At 42.3% G+C, this 25965-nt stretch overlaps 1 protein-coding gene and 1 long non-coding RNA gene across 2 annotated transcripts in view; both read left to right on the top strand.

Moving 5' to 3' along the window:
* The window catches only part of LOC126964406 (uncharacterized), a 32926-nt gene extending 17787 nt beyond the window's left edge, over positions 1-15139 (top strand). Inside the window, exons 3-4 of the long non-coding RNA XR_007729364.1 lie at positions 4458-4662; positions 15034-15139. This is a non-coding gene — a long non-coding RNA (uncharacterized LOC126964406). The remainder of the gene's footprint in view (positions 1-4457; positions 4663-15033) is intronic.
* Positions 15140-23010: 7871 nt separating this feature from the next.
* LOC126964399 (40S ribosomal protein S12-like) lies at positions 23011-23499 on the top strand. The gene has a single exon (XM_050807493.1). It carries the CDS (start codon positions 23120-23122, stop codon positions 23483-23485), a length of 366 nt encoding a protein of 121 aa, XP_050663450.1. The 5' UTR covers positions 23011-23119; the 3' UTR covers positions 23486-23499.
* Positions 23500-25965: the final 2466 nt, after the last annotated feature.

Below are 25965 nucleotides of genomic sequence, written 5' to 3'. Positions count from 1 at the left end.
TAAATGAGAATCGCCAAAAGCAGGGCTTCTCAAACTTTAATGTAAATATAAAACACCTAGAGATCTTGTTTAAGTACACAATCCGATTTAATAGGTTGAAGGGCGGGCCTGGGAGTCTGCATTGGCAGGTGCAGAGCTATCGCAGTTGATAGCCGAGATGCTGTTTGAAGACCTTGCTTTGAGGTTCAAGGACTTTGAGAACTTAGAGTAAAATTGCAGATTCCCAGGCCCCAACCCAGACTGTTGGTTTCAGGACCTCTAAGGGTGGGTCCCAGGATCCAAGTGTTTAACGAGCCTCCTAGGTGATTCAAATACACCAAAGCTTGACAGGCTAGAATGAGGAAGATGTGGCTTGTTCATAACCTTTGTGGGAGAGAATGAGTCATTCTGTGTTTAGGACTTAGGTTTCTCCTTCTCTCCTTTCATTTTCCGTCTTCTCTTTCTTCATTCCTCCCAGGCCAGGCAGCATAGCTCAGTGGTTGGAGCGTCTCCTCTGGATTTGCCTCGCGATCTCACCATTAGCAGTGATACCTCTATGGAGGCATGTGCTCTATGAGAGGACTGTGAAAGGGAATCCAAGGGTTGATTTGGGAAGCTGGCAGTCATCAGCCAAGTCCTGACCGTTTTGGGCTGACTGCTGCAGAGGCTGCAGGTCAGAGTGTATCATCGTATATGTTCTGGCCACTGGCTTTGGACAGTAGTAGTATGTGTGGGTGTTTGTTCTCCTCTGGATGACAAACAGCTCAACAACAGGGCCCTTTATTGCTCCTCTTGGGCCTTCCCCAGCACAAGACTTGACATCTGGGCTCATCAATGCTTCCTGAATGAGTGAATGAAAGACATGCTGCAGCCACTGAGTCATGCACCACTGAGCTATTGTGAGCTGAAAGGAACTCAATGGTTCATAAACACTGGCTTTGACCACCTTCGCTCAATTCAAGTCAGCAAATAATAGTGATCATGTATCTTGCATCAGGGCCCATATCCGAGGCCACAGAAAGGCCTGTGGGGGCAGCCAGATCAGATAATTATAATTTCTCTGTAAGTTTTCCTATGCCTCGCTTATATTTGAAGCGTGATTACAGTGGAATGAAACTGGCCATTCAATCAGTATTTGTAAAATAAAAACGAAATCAGCTCTACATGCTGTCATTTCCAAGATTACGTGTGTGGAGGTACTCTTGTTTTATCTTCACAACCACATTATGAGGTAGGTATTATTATCATCCCCATTTTACTGATGAGCAAACTGAGGCTCTGAGAAGATAAGTAACATATCTGACACCTGGCAGTGGGGAACTTGAACCCAGGTCTGGAACTCTGCCTGTTCCACAGGCTGGAGGTGGGGCATAGGAAGCGGGTCGTGGACGGACTTGGGCAAGAAAAATAGAGCTGCAGTTCCCCTGAGAAAGGAGGAGGGATGCTGGTTATCGGGACACAGCTGAGCTCACCACACCACATCCCCTCCTCCAGGCATGCACAGCATCATGGGAGGGGGCTGGTCTGTCACACCCTCAACACTGAGACCCATCAATGAGAAGAATTTCCTGAGTTTATAAAAAGCAACAGATTAGGCAGCCTCGTGAGTGAATCGATCGCTAAGCTGAATCTTACTTAACTCCTAGCTTTAAAATAATCAGCAGGAAGGAGAACAAAAAGCCACAAGTGTGTTTACACACAGGCACCCCTCTCTGCAGGCCCTAAATAGAGGTTCAAATCAAGGCAGCCTTTCCTGTGGGCGTGGGTGCCGGCACAGGAGCCAGCTTTGCACTTAGTGCAGACTGGACAGCCACATAGTTTAGCAGGGGCAGCATTGACAGAAACCAGAGAGCTGTAAATGCCACACTGGGATGGCTGGGCCACATGTGCTGTTAACCAGACAGTCTTGTTCCACGGCTGGAGCCTGAGCACATTTTAGGCCCTGGTGGCTGGCAGCACCCTGTGAGGACCCTTAACCACTTGGCTGAGACCCGCTGGGCAGATGCCTCTGAAATCTATGCTGGTCCGAATCCCACCTGGGGTATTTTGTGCTCTTAGGGACACCATAGTAATTGATGTACTATGTCTAAGATGGACTGAAACTGTCTGATATTGGAATAAATTCAACCTCACTGGTAATAAAAGCTAAGTGCATGAAAACAAGATGTCATTTTATTATAATTTTCCCTGGACATTTTATTAAATTTTTTTTTTTTTTTTTTTTTTTTTTTTTTTTTTTGAGATGGGTTCTTGCTCTGTCGCCCAGGCTGGAGTGCAGTGGTGCCATCTCGGCTCACTGCAAGCTCCGCCCCCCGGGTTCACACCATTCTCCTGCCTCAGCCTCCCAGGCAGCTGGGACTACAGGTGCCCGCCACCACGCCTGGCTAATTGTTTGCATTTTTACTAGAGACAGGGTTTCACCGTGTTAGCCAGGATGGTCTTGATCTCCTGATCTCGTGATCCGCCCACCTCAGCCTCCCAAAGTGCTGGGATTACAGGCGTGAGCCACTGCGCCCGGCCATTTTATTATAATGTTTAGGTTGGCCAAGATTAAAAAAGATGACAGCTCTGTGGGCTAGAGGGTGGAGAGACAAGCCCTCTCCTACACTGATGAGGAGTATCAGGATTCTGCAGCAACACCTTTGAGTGGGCATAACCTTGGACTCAAACAATTTTCCTTATAGGCAATAACCTACGAAATAGTGGGATATACGACAAAGATCTATGTGCCAGGATATGTGTTGGGGGATTTGTATTTGGAGAAAATTAAATGTGCAATGAGAGGTGAGTAGTTAAATATATTTTGGTATATCCATAGAATGAAATTCCAGGCAGTCATAAAATGATGCTGGCTTTTATGTGTTGTTATGGAAAGATGTTCCAGGTAAATAATTGGGTAGAAAATATAGGTTACAAAATAACATGTATAGTATGAGCTCATTTTTGTTAAAAAAAAAAACAACCCAAACTATCTGTATCTAGATGTGAAAAATGCATGGAAATATTAACAATAGTTATCTTTGGGTGATGGGGTTATGGATAAATCCCATGCTTTCTAACATTTTTTAAAGGGAAAGTGATAACTTGAATAACACAAATGGACTGTCTTTAGAGGCAAGAGACCAGGCTAGTAAGGCCTGCAAGAGGGTGGCATGGCAGCTGAAAGGAGGGTGCTGGGGTTACTGTAGGCCTGAGTGTAGCTTCTGCTCAGACAGGAATTGTCTGTGGGGCTCTGGGCAGGTGGTGCAAGCTCTCTGAACTTTGGTGTCCTTATCCGAAGAAGGGGGTCTGAGGATACCTACTTCACAGTTGTATTGTGAGGATTAAGTGGGATAATTTCTGTAAAGTACTTGGCACATGATAAGCATGCAATAAATCTTAATAATATATAAACATTCTATCAATATTGAATGCTAGCATTATCTACCTCTCTAAACACACACACACACACACACACACACACACACACACACACACACACACACACACATTAATCCGCATATCTAAAAGAGTGGACTTGTTTTCTTTTTCTTTTTAAAACCATTTTTAGAAACTGGTGTTTATTTTCTGTCAACCTTCTTTCCATGTTGCTTCAGAGCCTGTGCAAGAACAGTGTAAGGCCATTCAGTGGTTGGTCCTACCCATTCAGTGGCCTGAGCAGGGGGAGTGGCAGACCAGTCTTCCGTGGCAGGCTGAGCACTCCAGTCTTGGGTAGGGAACTGCTGAATAGGCACAGAGGGCACCTGCATGCCGTCAGACCAGTCTGCAACCTCAGGCTGAGTAGCAGTGAACTCAGGGGCCGGAGCAGTGTCCATTCACCCTGAAATTCCTCCTTGTCACAGCCTTTTCAGCAGCAGCCTGCTCTTCTTTTTCAATCTCTTCAGGATCTCTGTAGAAGTAGAGATCAGGCATGACCTCCCACTGCTGTTTGCAGGCAACTGAGCCGCTGCATGGGCAGAATTTCCTGGGCCAGTATCCACATCAAGCCCACTGAGTGAGCTTCTTGTTGCATGGGATGGCAATGTCCACATGGCACGGTGGAGAATCTGTGTGACACAGAGCAATGGTAGGTAGGTTGTAACATAAGATGCCTCTGTGAGATACTGGTCGCTGGCCCTGCAATCAGTAACCACAAGAACCCGTGGATCTGGGAAGGTTGCCTAGATCTGGCTAGTGAAGGTTCCAGGAGTGAAGTGGCCAGCAATAGGAGTGGCTCCAGTGGCAGCAGCACACTTCCGCACGGCCCTCTGGCCAGTGCTCCTGGAGGATATGACACTGGCATCAGCAGGGTTTTCTATGGCCACGATGGTGCGAGCCACCAGCAGAAGCTTCTCCCAGGTCCTCTTTAGATTCATGACGTAGATGCCGCCACTTTTCCTCTTACAGATGTGCTGTTCCATTTGGAAGTCAAGGTTGGTGCCATGTAAGTGGGTTCCTGCTGCAAGGAACTTAAGGACATCCTCCTCTTTCATTTGCAGGACATCAAGGGCTCTGGACCTTGTGAAAGTTTCCCTTTGAGTTATGACGGGAATCCAGAACAACACTCTGTGGACCCCCTCCGTGGGTAGCAGGGAAAGCGAGTAGACTTGTTTTCTAAAACTCCCAAAGACGGACTCCATAGACGGCGTCACAGGGAAACCAATGTCAGCTCCAAATTAAGAAGAATCTCCTAGTTATTCAAAGGTAAAAATGGGAGGCCCGTAGCTGGAGGTATTCCAGTAGCTCGTGGGTAAACAGATAGCAGATGTATGGGGGTGATATATGACAGTGAGATGATTGGGTTGACCTAGCCAGTGGCATCCCCTTCAGTCTCCACATTGAAGCCATTGGCAAAGGGGATGAGAAGCTGGCTCAGGGTCAGGCTACCTGGGGCCTCGCAGCAGCTCTGCCCCTTTCCTAGCAGGTGGGATGCTGGGAGTCCTCTCTCCTCTCAGTCCCAATATTCACAGGGCCAAAATAATTTCTGCTGTGCAGTTGTAAGAATTGGAAATAATGCAATCTAGCTCCTCCTTCTATTAGTGGTTTTGTTCTGAAAATAGTGGAGCTAGGACTTGAGCAAATATTCCTCCATTCACTCTTCTGTGCCTGCATTCATTCACTAGACAAATATCTATGGAGCTGTGTGCCCAGCTTCTGTAACAGGCAGGGCCTCTGGAAGGCTCCCAAGCTCCACAGACCTGCTGTCGAGGGTCTGCAAAATCCTGATCCCACTGTCAGGCTTTATTGTCGTGTTCTGCACGGGCACCAAAGGGCAGCGCTTGGTGATGATGAAGCTGGGCTCCTTGCCAGAAAGACAGCGGGAAGTTTTGCCGCGATGTGCAGCCTTCCTTGAACACAGAGAGGGAAACAAGAAAAACCCCATGGCCAATGTCATGATGTGGGAGTTATTCTGGCCATGCTAAGATAATGTGCCAGATAAAGGGCATCTCAAACTCGCCAGCTCTCCCTGCCTCTCCCTTCCTCCCTCCCATTCCCAAGCTATGAAGGTGGCAGGAGGAAGAGAGCTTGGAACCACGGGGACCCTGCTTGGGAGGGACTGTTCCTTCTGGACTTTCTGCCTCCGAAAATCTACTTCCATCTCAGCTCCAGCTCAGCTTCAGGTCTGTCACAGATGTCCCCAACCTTGGCCATCTTCCCCATCCAGCAAACACAGTCACACTTTGACCACGGGCTTACCCCTGCATTATGACTGTGTGCAGGTGTGAGCTTGGCCTCCGCCACACCCAGGGTCCTCTTCAAAGTGGGGTGCGTGGAAAGAAAGTAGCAGTGCTGGGGACTTTATAACTTTGGTTTCACAGTCTTTTGCCTGTTTTATAATGTGTGGGATAGACTGGAAAAGTGGTATCCATGGCCAGGTGTGGTGGCTCACGCCTGTAATTCTAGTACTTTGGGAGGCCGAGGCAAGTGGATCACTTGAGGTCAAGAGTTCAAGACCAGCCTGGCCAACATGGTGAAACCCCATCTCTACTAAAAATACAAAAATTAGCCAGGCGCGGTGGTGGGCACCTGTAATCCCAGCTACTTGGGAGGCTGAGGCAGGAGAATCGCTTGAACCCAGGAGGCGGAGGTTGCAGTGAGCCGAGATCATGCCATTGCACTCCAGCCTGAGCTTCAGAGAGAGACTCTGTCTCAAGAAAAAAAAGAAAAAAAGTGGTATCCACAAGCAATTTATAAGTAAATACATATATAATTAATAATTCAAGTATTAATTAGGAATAAAAAGGAATGATCATTGCTTCTGAGCTGCTCCTGGTTCATCACACCAGGGGCAGCTCAGGAGCTATGGTCATTTCTTCCTTTTTATTCCTAATTAATAAATAGTACTTTGTTAATTATAAAAACAGATACTATATTTTATAATTATATTTTATATCTTATAATAAAATATATTATTATGTGTAATTATGACTACATGGCTGGGCGCAGTGGCTCATACCTGTAATTCCAGCACTTTGGGAAGCTGAGCTGGGCAGGTCACTTGGAGGTCAGGAGTTCAAGACCATCCTGGCCAACATGGCGAAACCCCATCTCTACTAAAAATACAAAAATTAGCCGGGTGTGGTGGTAGGTCCCTGTAATTCCAGCTACTCAGGAGACTGAGACAGGAGAATTGCTTGAACCCAAGAGGCGGAGGTTTCAGTGAGCTGAGATCATGCCACTGCACTCCAGCCTGGGTGACAGAGTGAGACTCTGTCTCCAAAAAAAAAAAAAATTATGACTATATAATAACATAATTATTATATAATACCATAACAATAAATAATGCTGAATACATATTAATAATTGATACATATTAAAGGCGAGTGTTTAGCAGTTTTTAAAGTTAGGAATGCGTGATCAGATAATTCAGAGCCAACCATCAAAGACCAGGAGCAATGGTTAGGTTATTTACTGCTTTTCTCAGGGTTCTCTGAGCATAGCTTGCTCCTGGTTGGGGATCTTAAGTGTTTGCGAAATGAATGAATAAAAAAATCGGACTCCTGGTCTTTTGGGAGGCTGGAAGTAACTTGAAGGTTCATATGCATTGTGTCAACAGAAAAAAAAAATCACAAATTTATAAATTTAGAAAGGAGACTATTTCTTATAAAGGATTATAGCCTGGAAGGTGGCCATTCTGCCAGACTGGAAAACATTGCCTCTGGAAGAGGCCGGCCATTAGCAGGTACTTTGAGGGAGGGAAAGATGAGACAGGAATTCATGGATGGGTTGGCCAAGTAGACATATTCAACAAGTTACAGGAGGAGCTATGAATATTCATGAAAGGGGTTCTGATGTATGTATGAACGAACGTGTGTGTTATGTGTGCCTTATGTTCTCTTTGGGAAGGAGACAGTGTTTAAATGCATTCTAGTTAGGCCGTGTAGGTCGAAAGGTAAAGTAGGGCCTTGAAGGCACTCAGTGTGCAGCCTCTATAAACCGGCCAGAACCTGTTTACAGCTGGTGGTCTCTTATCAGGAGGAAGTACTGAAATCAGCCTCTGTCCAGTCAAAGCTGAAGCTGTGGCTTGCGGAACAGGGGGGCAGTTAGTCAGCATATGGCGTGAGTTGAAGTTGTTTAGTGTTGCCGATCTTGAGGTCAGTGCTTGTTCAGATGCTAGAGAAACCTTAAGAGTCATTAGAACATGACTACAGTAGTTTCTTTAAGGATGGGGTTGTGTCACTTAACCCTTGCTTGGCTTGGCCTTAGATCCTGTTTATAATTTGGTACCTTATTGCCACAAAGAGTCCATTCGATCAGTCTTATGATCTCTATGTTCACATTAACGTTGGTCAGTTATTGTGTTCAAGCCACAAAAGGGAAGGGGTTTATAACAGGGTGGGTCTGACCTCCTGTCCCGTGATGGCCTGGAACTCAGTTTTTACAGTTTCTCTGAGGTTCTCTTGGCCAAGGGGGGTCTATTCAGTTGGTTGGGGGCCTTAGGATTTTATTTTTAGTTCTTAGTTGAGATGGAATAGTCCACCTTGCCTCAATTCAAAAAACAAATATCAGTGGTCACTGTCTGTGTGCTATGTTCCACATTCTGAGGGTTAGGGGTTCAGAAGCCATGTGTCCCTTCCCTCTATGAGCTCATGGTGTAGGAGGGGCAGGAAGACAATCTATACACATGACTCTAACAGTTAAAAGTCACAGACAATGAAATGCACTCGAATTCTCTTTTATTTTTTAAATTAATTTATTTTATTAAAAAAATTTTTTTGAAACAGAGTCTCACTCTGTAGCCCAAGCTAGAGTGCAATGATGCCATCTCAGCTCACTGCAACTTCTGCCTCCAGGGATCAAGCAATTCTCAGCCTCCTGAGTAGCTGGGATTACAGATGCCCACCACCATGCTTGGCTGATTTTTTGTATTTTAGTAGAGACGGGGTCTCACCGTGTTGCCCAGGGTGGTCTCGAACTCCTGAGCTCAGGCAATCCACCTGCCTTGGCCTCTCAAAGGGCTGAGATGACAGGTGTGAGCCACTGCACCTGGCCTAATTCTCTTTTTATATGAAGACTCTGTCTGATCTTTAATATTTATTTCTCAGCCTTGTATAGTGAAGATGAGGAACTAGCAAAGTATTTCTGAACCTTCAGTCATTTGAGTGTCCCATTTATAATTTTTGCCCTATTTGCATAAGACTATATACATTCAAATGATATTTCCCTTTAAATTGACTTTTTACCTAAATAAGTTTAGGTAAAAAAGAAACTATATTATCACCATGGTTGAAAAATCAGTATCGCTTGCTCTAACGAGAAAGTAAAAGTAAAAATAAACAATAACAAGAGCTAATATCGATTTAACACTGCATACCATGTCATGTTCTAAACACTTAATGTGGATTAACTCACTTCAGGCTCATAACAACCTGCTGAGGTAGGTGCTGTTATTATTCCCACTTTACAGAGGGGAAGGCTGAGGCTCAAAGAAGCAAAGTAACTCTCTGGAGTCACAGAAGTGATAAACTGAGGAGCTGGAATTGCAGAGTCCAAGCTGGTGATGAGCACAGTGGACTTCTCTTCTGTGGCCACCACCCTACTCTACAACAGAGTCTACAAATTATGGCCGTGGCCAGATCCAGCTTGCCGCCTGTTTTTGTGCTGTTCCCAAGCTAAGAAAGATGTTTTCATTTTTAAATGGTTGGGAAAAAAATCAAAGGAAGAATAGTATTTCATGATACGTGAAGAATATTTAAACTTTCAGTACCCATAAGTAAAGGTGTATTGCAACACAACCGCACTCATACTTTATGACATTTTGTCTATAAACTTTAGGACTTTTTGTCAATGGCTGCCTTTGCCTTTGATTGTGACAGAGACCATGTGGCATGCAGAGTCTGAAATCGTCTCTCTCTGGCCCTTTGTGGGAAGTATTTGCTGACTCCTGATCTATAAGGAAAATTCTAGCTGGGCAGCGTGGCCGCTGACCTAAGGCCTATTGTTTCAAAATGAAGTGTTAAAGAACTAGTAACGTCAAACAGAGACTCCTTCATCGATGTAATGGGAAAGATGAATTGAAAAGGGAATGTCTTTCTTGATAGGTGGATTTAAAGATTTTGTTACTCATTGCTGGGCTCTTGTACTCTTAGAAACATCTCATGGTGGACTGGGTGTGGTGGCTCATGCCTATAATCCCAGCACTTTTGGAGGCTGAGGCTGGAGGATCACTTGAGCCCAGGAGCTCAAGACCAGCCTGGGCAATATAGCAAGAACTTGTCTCTACTGAAAATTGAAAAGTTAGCTGAGCATGGTGGTGTGTGCCTGTAATCTCAGCTATGCGGGAGGCTGAGGCAGGATGATCACTTGAGGGCAGGTCAAGGCTGCAGTGAGCTATGACTGCACCACCACCACTGCACTCCAACCTTGGTAACAGAGTAAAATCTTGTTTTTTTTTTTTGTTTTTTTGTTTTTTTTTTTGAGACATAGTCTTGCTCTGTTGTCAGGCTGGAGTGCAGTGGCACCATCTCGGCTCACTGCAGCACCCTCTGACTCCCTGGTTCTAGCAATTCTCCTGCCTCAGCCTCCCAACTAGCTGGGATTACAGGCATGCGCCACCACACCCAGCTAATTTTTGTATTTTTAGTAGAGACAGGGTTTCACCTGTTGGCTAGGTTGATCTCAACCTCCTGACCTTGTGATCCGACCACCTCGGCCTCTCAAAGTGCTGGGATTACAGGTGTGAGCCACTGTGCCTGACCCTGTTTTATAAAAAACAAAACAAAACAAAACAAATCTTACGGTTCTTGTTTTACGGAACCTTAGTTGCCCTAGGTAATGTCTAAAAACTGTTCCAGCTCAAACTGTCTATATTCCTGAGAGCTGGGTCACTATTTCTCCCAGCACAGTAAGATCCTGTAAATGGAGTACTTCAAGGGCCTGGCTAAAACCCTCTCCATCCTGCCTAGTGCTAAAGGGTTTATTTTCTTTCCTGGCTTCATTTAAACTGTGAGTTTCAGACTTTACTCTTCAATGTGGCCAGGAAATAACGCCGTGGGTGCAACAGTTGAATCTGCCCAGCTGTGGCATGTATTGAAATTCATCTTCATTACTGAAAATCTAATTTTGTTTCTCAAAATCTTCGCTGGAAATATTGAACTGGAGCAGAGAATTAAATTAGCTCAAGTTCAAATGTGGTTTGCTGTCATTCGAGCAAAATGAGTCTCTCTCCTGAATTTCTACAACTTCCTGTCCATTATTTTGGTAGACTTTCCTGAGGAAAGTGGTCATTTGCTGAAATCAAAACATAATAAAAATGGCCCCCATTTTCTAGGATCTTAAGCAGGTGGAACTGACTTTATTCAAATCCTGGAGCAAAGATGAGACACAGACTTCCGTTCTCTGAGCTGGCCACTGTGTTGGACAGGGGCACTGTCAGGAGTTACACTGGTTTCTTACAACAGTTTTATTTCCCCCTTATTGTTTTTCTTTCCTCCTCCTCCTTTCTTTTTCTTCTTTCTTCTGCTTCTGCTTCAAGAAAGTGTCTGTCTCTATCACCCAGGCTAGCTGAAGTACAGTGGCATGATCACAGCTCACTGCAGCTGTGATCCTCCTGCTTCAGTCTCCCAAGTAGCTGGGACTACAGGCACACATCACCATGCCCAGCTAATTATTAACTTTTTGTGGAGACAGGGTCTCACTACATTGCCCAGGTTTGTCCTGGACTCCTGGGCTCAAGCAATCCTCCTGCCTTGGCCTTCCGAAACTCTGGGATTTTGAATGTGAGTCACTGCACCTGGCCTCCTCCTTGTCTTTTAAACAAGCACAAATTGAACTTAACATCTGCGCTGTCTGTTTCTCCTCACATGTACCCCAAGGCCCTGAAAAGTTGGCCTGCCCATCTCTCTAGCCACAGAAAAGTTTAGCAACTTGCTTAAGGTCACTCAGGAGGATATGTGAGAAGCTGGAATTTGAATACAGGTCTAGCTGACTCCTGAGCCTGGGCTCTCTGGACGTTGGAGCCCCTGGATCACTAATATGAGCATGGACAGGGCAGGGCTGCATGCCCACAGGTGTTAGTAAGTGACCGTATCCTTGCAGAGATGACCAGGGGACAGGATGAGGCACTGATGGCATCTGCTGCAGGGGCCGTGTTTCCCCTCCTTCTAACCTTCCAGGAGCTCCCTATCGCCTTCTGGGCAAAGTCTCAACTTCTGAGCGTGGCCAACAATGTCTGTCCTTCAGAAAGTCTTCCTCTCTACTGTCTCTGCAGGGGTTTGTACTTTTTTTTTTTTTTTTTTTTGAGATGGAGTCTCACTCTGTTACCCGGGCTGGAGTGCAGTGGCATGATCTCAGCTCACTGCAACCTCTGCCTCCTGGGTTCAAGCAATTCTCCTGCCTCAGCCTCCTGAGCAGCTGGGATTACAGGCCCATGCCACCACACCCGGCTAATTTTTGTATTGTTAGTAGAGACGGGGGTTTCACCATGTTGGCCAGGCTGGTCTCAAATTCCTGACTTCAGGTGATCCACCTGCCTCGGTTTCCCAAAATGCTGGGATTACAGGCATAAGCCATGTTTTCTTAAAGAGTCTGAAAGAAATTTTCACCTTAGCAGGCCACCCACAGTCTCTGTTGCAACTTACACAACAATTCAGCTCTGCCCTTGCAGCAGGAAAGCAGCCCGAGGCAATATGTAAATAAAATGAATATGGGAGTGCTCCAAAAAATGTATTTACAAAAAAACAAGCATTGGCCGGATTTGGCTCAGAGCCTAGAGTTTGCTGATTCTTTTATGGCAGATGGGAACTGGACAGGTCAGTAGGAATGGGAGTATTATGAGGATGTTGCTAATAATTATTATAAATAATTATCAACAAACAAAGTATCTTAAACATGCCCTGAGGAATGAGGAGAGCCCACCTGATCTCTGATTACACAACACACGCAGACAAAATCCAAATTCCTTTCCTGAGTATTGTGTCTTCTCTCTGAAAATCTCAAAGCAGCATTTGTACTAGATGAAATTTAATTTGAACCACAAAGAGATCTACCTTATACAACTAACTGCCTGGTTTAGCCCACAGTTAATTGAAGTCATTGGAGAATCATTTGAAAGTGGATTTTGTTCTCCTCCAATCTGGGGGCCAGACCCTATTCTTGTCATTGTAATCAAGTCCTGTGGTTCTCTTGCTTCGGAGAGCATCTGTCAGTAGTTGAGTGGATATTTAATTCCATTTGCCATTTGGGGTAATTTTCCTGAGAGCTGAGATCAGCCATTCTATCACCAAGGGTGATTGTCTTTAATTAAAGGTGTCAGTAAAAATAGTTTAGCCTGCCATCCAGAAAACCTCTTTGCTTTTCTTTATTGAAAGAATCCCAAATATGAATAGAAATTTTTGGGTTTTTCCTTGCCTTTAGTACCTGCTTCAAAATAATACTCTGCTTTCTAGAACAGATTTTGGAATGGGATATATCCAGGTTTAAATTCAAATTTAGTTATTTGCCTATTATTTGGGTGTCTTGAGGATAATCCATTGTAGCCTCTCAAAGTTGCAGGTTCCTTACCTACAAAATGGGAATGTTGGTGCCTAACTCCTTCTCACTTACTCCATCTCCCCACCTCCATAATAAAGATAATCACAAACATTTATAGAATACGCCTATGGGGCAGGCACCTTGGAGAAAATGTTACAGTTATCATTTTGTTCAATTACCACACAACACTATGAGGATGAGATTATCTCCATTTTAAAGATGGGGAAACTGAGGCACAGAAAGGCAAAGGACCCCGTTAAAGTCACACGGTGAGTGAGTGTCAAAGCCAGGACCTGCAGAGGCTATGATGGGGGAGAGCACTTGGGGGAGATGGGAAGGAACCGTCGCAGGGACAGGTCTCACCCTCACTAGCGCTCACTCCATTACTTGCAGAATACATTGGGAGAAACACGCCACTTCTCTTGACCCATCTTTCTTCCACATGGTGAGCTTTTGGCTCCTCAGCCAATCGATATTTCTCTGTTTTGTTCACTTCCATGTGGCCGACATGGTGAGACTGGCCCTGGGGGTGCCTCATGCTTGGGGGTGCCTCCTAAACCTTGGAAGTCCCTACAGGGTCGGGGGAGGGCTCAGACAGAAGGAAACTAGGGCACGGGCTGCTCTAGACTTTATGGGAAAAGCAAAGGTGTTCTTGAGGGTCCCATGGTATATCAGTTAGGATACGTTTAGCTGCAAGTTACAATGTAATGAACTAACAGTGAACCAAGCAATCAGTAAAGGAGTTTGGAGGTGGGTTACTCCAGGGTTGGCTTGGTGGCTTCACTGTGTCACCAAGGACCAAGGCTCTTTCTGCCCCTCAGGCCCACCCTGCTGAATCTGTTGACTTTTCATCCTTAGGTTTGTGCCTTGGTCACAAAACGGCTGCCACAGCTCTGAGCATCCCATCCTTACACAACCTCATTCAAGGCAGAATATAGGAGAAGGTCTCATCCCTATGGCTACTTTTATCAGGAAGTGAAAACCTTCCAAGGAACAAAAACCTCACCACATCTCCTCTTAATGTCTCATTATGCAGAACTAGGCCATAAATCCTAAACCAATCAAACCAAGCTAAGGGGGGTAAAATTACCATGCTGCGGACCATCTACTGTCACTCTTTTGGGTTGGGTGGGGGAGGCGCTCACCTTCCCTGTACATGATGGGCCCTGCACAAAATCGAGGCCCTGTAATCTTAAGCAGGAAGAGGAGGGACTACATGTTGGGTGAGTAGGAACCACCTCTGCCACCAAGAGGGCCATTGTGATACGTGGATTAGAAGCAGATCAGTCAATTTTCTCCTCTTGCATGGACCTAAAATAAGATGCCCTGACTCCCTGGATTAGAGAGACCCCACCCAGGGAAAGAGACTGAAGTCCCAACTCATAGCTGAGTCCTCTAGGCTGCATATACTTCAGCGGACTGTGCCTCAGTTTCTCACCTGTAAAACTGGGATGATATAGTACCTGCCTCATAGAGTTGCTGCAAGGATTAAGCAAGCTAACTCACTTACAACGCGTAGAGCTGTGCTTAGCAGAAGATGCAAATAGTATGAATATCGTCCACTATGTTTATTGGGGCCAGGTGCTACCCAAGATAACTGACCATCTCATTTCATCTGGGACTGAGAAGGCTCCCAGGACATGAGACTTTCAGTGTTAAGGCCAGAACCATCTGAGGCCAACCAGGATGAGTTGGTTACTCCATTGGAAACACACAGGAGCGAAGTGGGGGTAGGGATTGAGGCAAACTGGGGAGCCTGTGCCCCGGTCATTTGGTTCCATCTGGTTGGTGCCATATTGTTGGCCCAGTATGTTCAGATCTGATTTTTCCAGGAGAAGCTTGACAGCTGGATTTTTATGTTAAATCTCTGAATTTTTACATATTTTTAATGTTATAAAACAAAACAACAAAACACTGCGTAGTCCAAACAAAACACCTTTGCCAGCCAGTGTGGGCCCTCGGGCTGCCATTTTACAACTTTTTCCTCGTTCTTCTCAGCCCCTCCCACTTACATAACGGATGGGATGTTTCTTGGTTTGGATACATACGTATTTCCTGTCTTCGTAGAGCGGCTCCCTCACTCAATCTTATTTGTTTCTGCAGGAAGTACGGGACGGAAATTAAAGGAGAAAATGGTTCCACAGGTTTGGTGGCTACAAAAAGATTTCCTCGATAAACACTGCCCCCAATCACTTATCTGTGAAAGCTGCATGATGTGAAATTAAACTTGGGCAGAGTTGCGGTGGGTGACTATGTCTTAGTGGCTTAGGGAAATGAAAGCCATTCATCTCAGGCAAATGTGACAGGCAGGACCATTGGCCTTCCGTCACCTCTGGGCTGCCTTCCCATGGCGGTGGTCTATGCAGGCCTTACGTTTGTGCAGCAAATTTGTAAAGAACCAATCAGTGGCCTTCATGTCAGGCAACCTAGGAAGGTTTTGGAAGTGGGACTATTTGCCTCACTGTTGATGAGTATTAGGTATCCCTCTAGGAAGGTTCAAGAGCCCATACAAGCCAGGCGTGGTGTAATCACGCCTGTAATCCCAGCACTTTGGGAGGTTGAGGTGGGCAGATCACTTGAGGTTAGGAGTTCAAGACCAGCCTGGACAATATAGCAAGACCCCGTCTCTACTAAAAATACAAAAATTAGCTAGGTATGGTGGTGGATGCCTGTAGTCCCAGCTACGTGGGAGGCTGAGGCAGGAGAATCTCTTGAACTGGGGAGGTGGAGGTTGCAGTAGAGCCAAGATTGCACCACTGCACTCACTGCCTGGCAGCAGAGTGAGACTGTCTCACAACACACACACACACAGAGGAAAAAAACCAGAGCCCATAGAAAACATCTTGTGAATGCTTAAACGCACGTGGCTCCTTTTACAAACTTCTTTCCACTTCTCTTGAGTACCATGTGAAAGTTCTCACTGCCCCCACCTGCTTCTCACCTTCTCCTTCAGACTCTCACATCCGTCTCTTTCAGTCTCAAGAGGTGCTAGAAAAAATGTTGGATTCCTTAAAGAAGTGTTTATACTGGAAACAAGCATCATTAGGAAATGGCTGGTCCTGACCCCAAGGAACTTATCTCTGGCGGAGGTCGGGCAGGCTGGTGCCCGTCTGCTCCTGACTGACCCTCATTCCTTCCTGGTTGGGTGGTAGGAACTAAATGGCCAGGCCCCTTGGTGTGGGTTTCTGGCTTCCTAGGTTCCCTGGGGTCACATCTTTTGTTCTCATCATCATCTGTCTGTTCCCAGTGAAGAAGAACTGCTTCAGGGCACTGTTCCTCAAATTTCACTTCTTTGCACACAACCTTCATGGTTTTTGCTCCAGTTGTGTACAATTAAAGCGACTATTAACTTAATATTTTTGTTGACATAAACTCTTAAAAGTTTACTTAAGCTTATGTCACTAAGGTAAATGGAAAGCCAATATCATGCTCTATAAATAGACTTTACAAGTAAACAGAAATACAGTGAAAATCATGTTATTGTCTACTACCTAATACTTTTGCCTAAGAAGGCTCTTAACCTGAGACCTGCCCGTCTTTTGTTAAGAAGGATGATGGACATGTGTTGGAGAAGGGTTAAGGACCTCCTAGCACCATCCTGAGCCTTTCTCCTTGATTTAGTTGAATGGACTGAAGGAGGATAGAAAAAGAGTTACTTACTCTGGGATTCAATGCTGTTTCAAGTGGTGGCCCCTCTACCATGCAAAGTCACCTGGGTTCCCAAGCTTTGGGAAACACCATTCCAGCACATACTGTATCTTCAGATCCCACTCGTTCTGGCCTGGAGATCCTCTATAGGGGGTCCCCAAATTGGGTCCTCCTTGAATTCAGAATTCCAGGTCTTGGGCAATTATTAGTGCTGGAGCCATTGTTGCTTAGGGTATATTTTCCCAGTAGATGTTGGCCTTAGATTTAAATTAAAACTCCAGGATGGGGTCCAGAAATGAGCTCATATCAGTCTTCTCCTGGGGGGGTCTTATGAGTGTTAAGGTCTGTGGGACCTCTCATCCCCACCTTAGCTTCTTGTCAGCTCCATGGGGACTTTGAAGGAAGAGGATGGTCTTCCCAACCCCCACAGCATCCTCCGCGGACACAGCAAGGAACTCTGAAGGGTATGCATTCACTGAACACATATTAAGTGTGTGCCAAGTGACAGACACTGTGACAGCTATGGTGGGGCTGGGGGCAGGGGTCCTAGAAAGAGGAGGAGAGCATGGATGCAAAGCTCAACCCTGACTTTGAGGCGATTGTTTTTTAAGGCTGTTTTTAACACTTGAAGGTACACGTCTACCTCCAAAAACTTTTCATAAACAAATGGGAAGGTTTTGCTTTCAGCAATGGCAGCTAACTTGTTTTAGACAAATCCTCCTTCTGAGAACAACTAGAAAGTCTGGGCATAAAAAAGAAGATCTGATTTAAGGCTTTGGAAAACTACCAAAGGCAACCAGGATTCAAGGGGCCAAGACCCCAGAAGGAAAATAAACCCTTAACGCTCAGTCTGATATTTCAAACCACTTTTCCCCCTAAGGCATTCATTGATTTGAAGGCAGATTTATGGAGCTGGGGCAACAAATACGGGCATTCAGAGCCAGCCACAGAAGGAGGGCCCTGGTCAACACCCTAGGATTGATTTAGGACCCCGGAGAGCTGCCGCTTAGAAGTAAGGGAGAACTAGGAACAGACCATCCTTCAGAAGGACTGAAGCTCGGCTCTGAGCCATTAAAATCCGTGATTGAATCAGGTTCATCTTTTCCTAACCCAGTTGCCTGTTAGAAGCAAAATACATCCTCTTTGGAAAGAGACTGGAAGTTTTTTCCATCCCTCCTCATATCTCACTGCTCTGTATTTTATTCCAGCCACTGTTGCCACAACTAACATTGTGCAGGTGTAACTCTGCATCACCTGCCTCAGCCTTTGCTGTCTCTAACTTCCCATGTCAGGGCTACTCTGATGCCTCTGGCCATGGGAATCTACCTTTCGATCATGTACATGCATCCTGGAAGTGAAACAGAATTAACCACCCATAAGCAACCCTTGATCAATGGGGAATGCGAGTTGGGGAATAAGTGCTTCTTCATTCTTTAGGCAGGACATTTTGAGATGCAATTAGATTTTTGTTGTGTTTGTTTAGGAGGTCTTAGTTTGGATCAATCCTCAGTTACCCCCAGTAATGACCAATTCAAGTGTGTACCCATGAATTGGCTTTCTCTCTTTCCCTGTCATATTCTTCTCAGAATCCCACTCCTGTGCGCTTGGATTACTAACAAAATTAACTACCTGCACACAAATCAAGGTCTCAGGTTCTCCTTTCTGGGGGAATCCAGGCTAAGACAAATACAATGTAGGGGGTTAAAATATTCTACACTTTAAATCTACAAGGTCTAGCATACAATTACAAAAATCCTGGAAAGACAAAAAGGCAAGATTAGAACAAAAACCAAGAAAAATACAGTCAACAGAAATAGGACTATAGGGAATTCAGATATTGGCATTGTCTGACAGGGACTTTAAAATAATAATTATTAAAATGTTCAAAGCACTAGGTGACAAGATGAGAATTTTGGTGGAGAATAACAAACTGTAGAAGAGAATCAAATAAAATTCCTACAACTGAGAAATGCTTGAAAATGAGAGCTCAGTGGATGTGTTTTTGATAGTAGATTAGATGCAGCTGAAAAATTAGTAATCTGAAAAATAAATCAGAAGAACATATGTAAATGAAGCAAAGAGAGACAAAAGGTGGAAAATGAAAGAACATGAGACACACAATATAAGGTGCAACAGTCTAAAACATGGAATTGGAATCACAGAGGAGAGGACAGAGCGAATATGGAAGAAATACAATTAAAGACATTCGCTGAGAATTATTCAAAAATGATAAAAGACATTCATCCATATATTAAAGGATCTTTAAGAACCCTATGCAGCAAATGCAAAGAAAATCATCCCTAGTCACATCATAGTCAAACTGCTTAAAGGTAAAGACAAAGAGAAAAACTTATAAAGCATCCAGAAATTAGATATGTTACTTTCAAAGAGACAAAGATAACAGCTAAAAATAATGGAAGCCAAAAGGCAATAAGATGATAGCTTCAAAGTGCAGGGAAAAAAACTGTCAACTTAGATTCTCTATCCAGAATACTACTTTTAAAAATGAAGGAGAAATGGAGACATTCTTTGACAAAAGCCAAGATAATTTTTCACCAGAAGATTAACACTAAAGAAAATAATAAATAGTATTTTCCAGGTAGAAAAGTGATCCTCAATGGCAATTTAGGAATTCAGGATGAAATAAAGAACAATGCAGAGGGTAAATAAATGGATAGATCTAAATGAACACTGATTGCATAAATTAATATGTTTATCTTTTTATATGATAGGTTTATAATGATAATGCATTTATTATTGTAGTATGTTTATAATTATTACATTAAGATAATATACAGTTGACTCTTAAACAACACTGGGGTTAGTGGTGGTGACCTGCTGCACAGTTAAAAATCCATGTATAACTTTTTATTGATTAATTTTTAACCAAAATATTTTTAATTTAAGAGATAGATTTTTACCATGTTGCCCAGGCTGGTCTCAAACTCATGGACTCAAGCAATCCACCCGCCTCAGCCTCCAAAAGTGCTGGGATTACAGGTATGAGCTACCGCACCTGGCCAAAAATCCATGTATAACTTTTGATTCCTCAAAAACTTAACTACTAATAGCCTATTGCTGATCAGAAGCCTTACTGAAAACATAAATAGTTGGTTAACACATATTTTACAAGTTACATGGATTATATGCCATATTCTTATAATCAAGTAAGCTAGGGAAAAGAAAATGTTATTAAGAAAATCATAAGGAAGAGAAAATATATTTACTATTTGTTAAGTGGTGTGTGGATCATCATAAAGGTCTTCATCCTTGCCGTCTTCACACTGAGTAGGCTGAGGAGCAAGAGGAAGAGGAGGGGTTGGTCTTGCTCTCTCAGCAGTGGCAGAAGTGAAAGAAAATCTATGTATAAGTAGACCTATGCAGTTCAAATGCACATTGTTCAAGAGTCAACTGTACATAGAATTGAAACACATGACAATAAAAACATTTAAATTAGGAGGTAGTAAATGGAGTTAAAGTGTTCCAAGGACCTTTTGTTTTCTGGCAAATGGTAAAGCACACACACATGCACATATATATGCATGTGTATGTGTGTGTGTGTGTGTATATATATAAATATGTGTGTGTGTAGATGCAACTTAGGGATTCAGAATGAAATAAATGTGTGTATATATGTGTGTATGTGTGTATATGTGTGTGTGTATGTATATACTATTTTTTGAGATAGGGTATTGCTCTGTTGCCCAGGCTGGAGTGCAGTGGCACAAATATGGCTCACTGCAGCCTCGACTTCTTGGGCTCAAGAAGTGATTCTTCCAACTCAGCCTCCTAAGTAGCTGGGACCACAGATGCATTCCAACACATCCAGCAAATTTTAAAATTTTTTTGTAGAGATGGGATCTCACATGTTGCCCAGGCTAGGTTTATTTTTTGTGATACATCACGGATATATGTTGCAATCTCTAGGTAAATCCATAAGACAGTAACAGAATGTATAAATAATAAGATAATTGAGAGTGTTATATAATAATACATATTGAATATTTTCAAAAAGAAAATAATGAAGATGGGAAAAAGGCCTATACTGGATGATACAAAAGAAAGGTAACAAGATGATAATATATTTAAAATCAGATGAATTATATATTTTAATTAAGAGATGAAGATTATTAGACTGGATAGAAAAACAAATCCAACAATATGCTGCTTACAAGGACTATCATAAACAGAAGGATAGATTGAAAATAAATGGATAGAAAAGGATAGATTAAAAGAAAGCTAAAATAGCTTTGTGAATATCAGACAAAGTATACTTTCAGGCAAAAATATTACTAGAGATAAAGAGTGATATTTCTTTTTTAATTTTTTTTGAGACGGAGTTTTGCTCTTATTGCCCAGGCTGGAATGCAATGGCGCGATCTCGGCTCACAGAAACCTCCGCCTCCCAGGTTCAAGTAATTGTCCTGCCTCAGCCTCCCAAGTAGCTGGATTACAGGTATGTGCCACCACACCCAGCTAATTTTTTGTATTTTTAGTATTCTAGAATTCTAGAAAAAATTCTAGAATTTTTTGTATTCTCCATGTTGGCCAGGCTGGTCTCGAACTCACGACCTCAGATGATCTGCCCACCTCAGCCTCCCAAATGGCTGGGATTACAGGCATGAGCCACTGTGCCCAGCAAAAGAGATACTTCATAATGATAAAAAGTATAATTCGTAAGGAAGATTTGGCAATTTAAAATTCATTTGTATCAAATAATATAATCTCAAAGTCAACAAAACTGAAAAGAGAATAGATAAGCCCACGATCACATTAAGGGATTTTAATATGATCCGATGAAATAAAAAGGTAAGGATTTACAATACTTGATCAACATGATTAATAAGTTGGCCTAATTGATATACATACAACATTGCACCCAACAACTACAGAATACACATTATTTTGAAGAGCTGATGGAACATTTAACAAAGCAGACCATATGTTGGGCCATAAGGCAAGTCTCAACAAATTTCAAAGAACTGAAATCACACAGAATATGTTCTCTGGCTATAGTATATTTAAGCTAGAAATTAATCCAAAGATAAGTAGAAAATTTCCCATATGTTTGGAAAATAAACCATACACTTTTAAATAACTGATGAGTCAAAGAAGAAATTACAATGGAAATTAGAATATATTTTCAACCAAATGATAATGAAAAGATTACATATAAAAACTTGTCAGAATTTTTACTCTGGTCAAGATGAAGGGCAGGGACTGGATTTACCCTTCTGCTTTAAACTACTAAAAAATAGAAAAACAAATGAAACAACATACATGATCACATATAATGGTGATTATATGATTAATTAAATTTCTATAACAGAAACAAGTGTACAAAAATGAGAACTCAGTGGATGGGTTTGATAGCCGCTTAGATGCAGCTAAAGAGAAAATTATTGCCCTGGATACAGGGGCATAAGGTTATTTTTGGGAAGTGATAGAGCTCTTCTCTATCTTCATCATGGTGGTAGTTACACAATTATATACATCTGTCAAAACTTGGAGCTGAACACTAAAAAGTATGATTATCATTTTATGTAGATTATACCTTCATAAAAAATGAGAAACAGACTGGGCACAGTAGCTCACACCTGTAATCCCAGCACTCTGGGAGGCTAAGATGGGCAGATCACCTGAGGTCGGGAGTTCAAGACCAGCCTGATCAATATGGAGAATCCCTGATCCCCTAAACACTAAAAAAGAAAAAAAAAATACAAAATTAGCCGGGCATGGTGGTGCATGCCTGTAATCCCAGCTACTCCCGAGGCTGAGGCAGGAGAATCGCTTGAACCGGGGAGGCAGAGGTTGTGGCAAGCCGAGGTGACGCCATTGCACTCCAGCCTGGGAAACAAGAGCGAAACTCCATCTCAAAAAAAAAAAAAAAAAAAAAAAAAAAAAAAAAAGGAGAAAAGTCTTATTGGAGATATCTAAAGCTGTACTTAGAAGGAAATGTATAGCTTTAAATACATATATGAATAAAATAATGAAAAGTAGAAATCAGATCTAAGCATCTGTTTTCATAAATTTGAGAAAGTACAGCAACTTACACACAAAGAAAATAAAAATAAGGAGATAATGATCATAGGAGTAGCAAATAATGAAATTAAAAACAAATATACTAAGGAAAGGCCACAAAGCCCAAAGCTTGTTGAAAAGACTAATAACGTTTTTATTAATTTTTGATCCTTAGCAACCGATGAGGAAAAACTGAAAAGGCCTAAAATGATCCGGATCAGGAATTTAAAAAGGGTATCACTATAGGTCAAATGAACATGAAAAAATATAACAAGAGGATATTATGAACAACTTTAGGACAGTAAGTTTAGATAACATGAACAAATTCCTTTAAAAAAACACATCATAAATCTGATACAAGAAAAAAGTAAAGATATAGAGTCCTTTACTAAGAAAATTGAATCTGCTCTTTCCCTGCCGCCGCTGATTAGCGCGGAGGCGGAGGCTTGGGTGCGTTCAAGATTCAGCTTCACCCGTAACCCACCGCCATGGCCGAGGAGGGATTGCCGCTGGAGGTGTAATGGACGTTATTACTGCTTTACAAGAGGTGCTGAAGACCGCCCTCATCCACGATGGCCTAGTACGTGGAATTCGCGGAGCTGCCAAAGCCTTAGACAAGCGCCAAGCCCATCTTTGTGTGCTTGCATCCAACTGTGATGAGCCTATGTATGTCAAGTTGGTGGAGGCCCTTTGTGCTGAACACCAAGTCAACCTAATTAAGGTTGACCACAACAAGAAACTAGGAGAATGGGTAGGCCTCTGTAAAATTGACAGAGACGGGAAACCCCATAAAGTGGTTGGTTGCAGTTGTGTAGTAGTTAAGGACTATGGCAAAGAGTCTCAGGCCAAGGATGTTATCGAAGAGTACTTCAAATGCAAGAAGTGAAGAAATAAATCTTTGGCACACACACACACACACACACACACACACACACACACACAAATTGAATCTAATTTAAACCATTTAACAAAGGAAACTTCAAGAAAGTCTAGATGGCTTCTCTGGCAAAAAATTTTTAAACATCTATGGAAGAAATAATACAAATAGACAAATCCTTCCAGAGGATAATAAAGACTCCTTTCTAACTCATTTTAGGAAGCTATTATAACCCTGATAACAAAATCTGATGGGAACACTATAAGAAAGGAAAATTTTAGACTAATCTCTCTTTTAAGTATAGGTGCAAATACTCTAAACATATTAACACATTTTAAAATCTGGTATATATTAAGAGTAATATGTTAATTTGTGCAAGAAATTAAGTAAAAAAAGTAATATGTCATGACCAGTTGGAAATATTTTAGAAATGCAAAGATAGTTTAACATTTAAAATTCATCAATGTAATTTCCCATATTAATATAATAAAGGCACACAATTATTTGATTATCTCAATATAAACAGAAAAAGCTTTTGTTAAATTCCAACATTCATTAGTATAAAAATTCTTAGCAAACTAAGAGTAGAAGGGGAACTGTCTTAGCAAACCAGGAATAGAGGGGAACTTTCTTAGTCTGATAGGGTGTATCTATAAAAACCTTGGCAAAATGTTGAAAGAATGGATGCCTGCTATCATGACTGGTACACAATATTGTACTGAAGGTCCTAGTCAGTGCAATAAAACAGACCAAAAATGTATAAAGGTTAGAAAGGAAGAAATAAAATGATCAACAGATGACATATTTGCGTAATCAGAACATCTGGAAGAATCTGCCAATAAATTATTGGAATAATAAATTAATTTTATCAAAGTCCCTAGATACAAGTTTAACATACAAAAATTGACCTCATTTCTATATAACAAAGGGGAACAATTATAGAATGAGGTTTTAAAAGCAATGCTATTTACAATAGTATCAAAAATCAAATACCTAGGCATGAATCCACTGAAAGATATGTCAGAGTCTCTGCAGAAACCTCTAAAATGTTAGGGAGAGAAATGTTAAAAGACATAACTAAATGGAGAGAGATACTATATTCATGAATTGGAAGGTTCGATATTGTAAAGCTATCAGTTCTCACCAAATCTACAGGTACAGTGCAATCCTCACAATCTCAACAGCTTTCTTTTTTGTGTGTGGAAATTGATAAGTTGATTCTTAAATTTATACAAAAATGTCTATACAAAAAAGTCCAGGGACAATCAAGACAACCACAGAAAGAACAAAGTTGGAGGAAAGACTTACTAACAAATAACAATAACGAACAGAGTGTAATATTTGTGCAAGGATACACAAGGAGACCAGCCAAAAAGAATAGAAGTTTCTAGAAACAGACCTACAAATCTAAAGTAACATGATTTATGACAAAGGTGGCCTTTCGGAGTAGAGGGGGAAAGAGTGGTCTTTTCAACAGATATAGCTGGGTAAATCAGCTATCCATAAGGAAAGTAGTGAAACTTGACCCTATATGAGAATAATCAGTTCCAGGTAGAATTTTTTTTCTTTTTTTCTTTTCTTTTTTTTTTTTTTTTTTTTTTTTGACGGAGTCTTACTCTGTCACCAGGCTATAGTGCAGTGGTGTGATCTCAGCTCACTGCAACCTCCGCCTCCCGGGTTCTAGCGATTCTCCTGCCTCAGCCTCCCGAGTAGCTGGGACTACAGGCGCCTGCCACCATGCCCAGTTAATTTGTGTATTTTTAGTAGAGATGGGCTTTTACCATGTAGGCCAGGAGATCTTGATCTGGACCTTGTGATCTGCCCGCTTTGGCCTCCCGAAGTGCTGGGATTACAGGCACGAGCCACCGTGTCCAGCCCCAGGTGGATTTTAAATCTAAATATGAAAGGTAAAACAATGAAGCCACTGGAAGATAGGAGAATATCTTTATGACTTTGGGGCAAGAAAAGATTTCTTAAGTAAAGCACAAATAGCATTTACCATAAATGAAAGAACTGTACATTGGATTACATTAAAATTAAGAACTTTTGTTCATCAAAGGCACATTAAGAAAATGACAATCAGAATGAGTGAGGTGTTTGCAATACAAATTACTGAAAAAAGGGTCATATTCACAGTATGTCATGAATTTTTACAAAGCAATAAGAAAAGGAATAGGAAAAAAATCTAAACAAACTTCACGAAAGAAGATATTCAGTGAACTAATGCTCAGCCTCAATGCTTGTCAGGGAAATGCAAATGAAATTTGCAATGAGATGCTACTACAGATCCACCAGAATGGCTGATATTAAAAGGACCAACATTACTAATGATGTAAAACAGCTGGAACTCTCACCCACTGCAGCTGGGAGTCTAAACAACTACTTTTGAAAACTGGCTAAAGTATCTGCTAAAGATAAACATACAAATATTTTCTGGCCCATTGTTTTCTTTCCTAGTATATATTCAACAGAATTGTGTATATCTGCAT

The sequence above is a fragment of the Macaca thibetana genome, chromosome 10 (genome assembly GCF_024542745.1).
Source record: "Macaca thibetana thibetana isolate TM-01 chromosome 10, ASM2454274v1, whole genome shotgun sequence".
NCBI lineage: Eukaryota > Metazoa > Chordata > Mammalia > Primates > Cercopithecidae > Macaca > Macaca thibetana.
This window is presented reverse-complemented; position numbering and strand designations above follow the sequence as displayed.

Bases quoted from the DNA above. Each gene is read 5' to 3' on its own strand.
- LOC126964399 (XM_050807493.1), top strand. From the start codon at position 23,120: ATGGACGTTATTACTGCTTTACAAGAGGTGCTGAAGACCGCCCTCATC.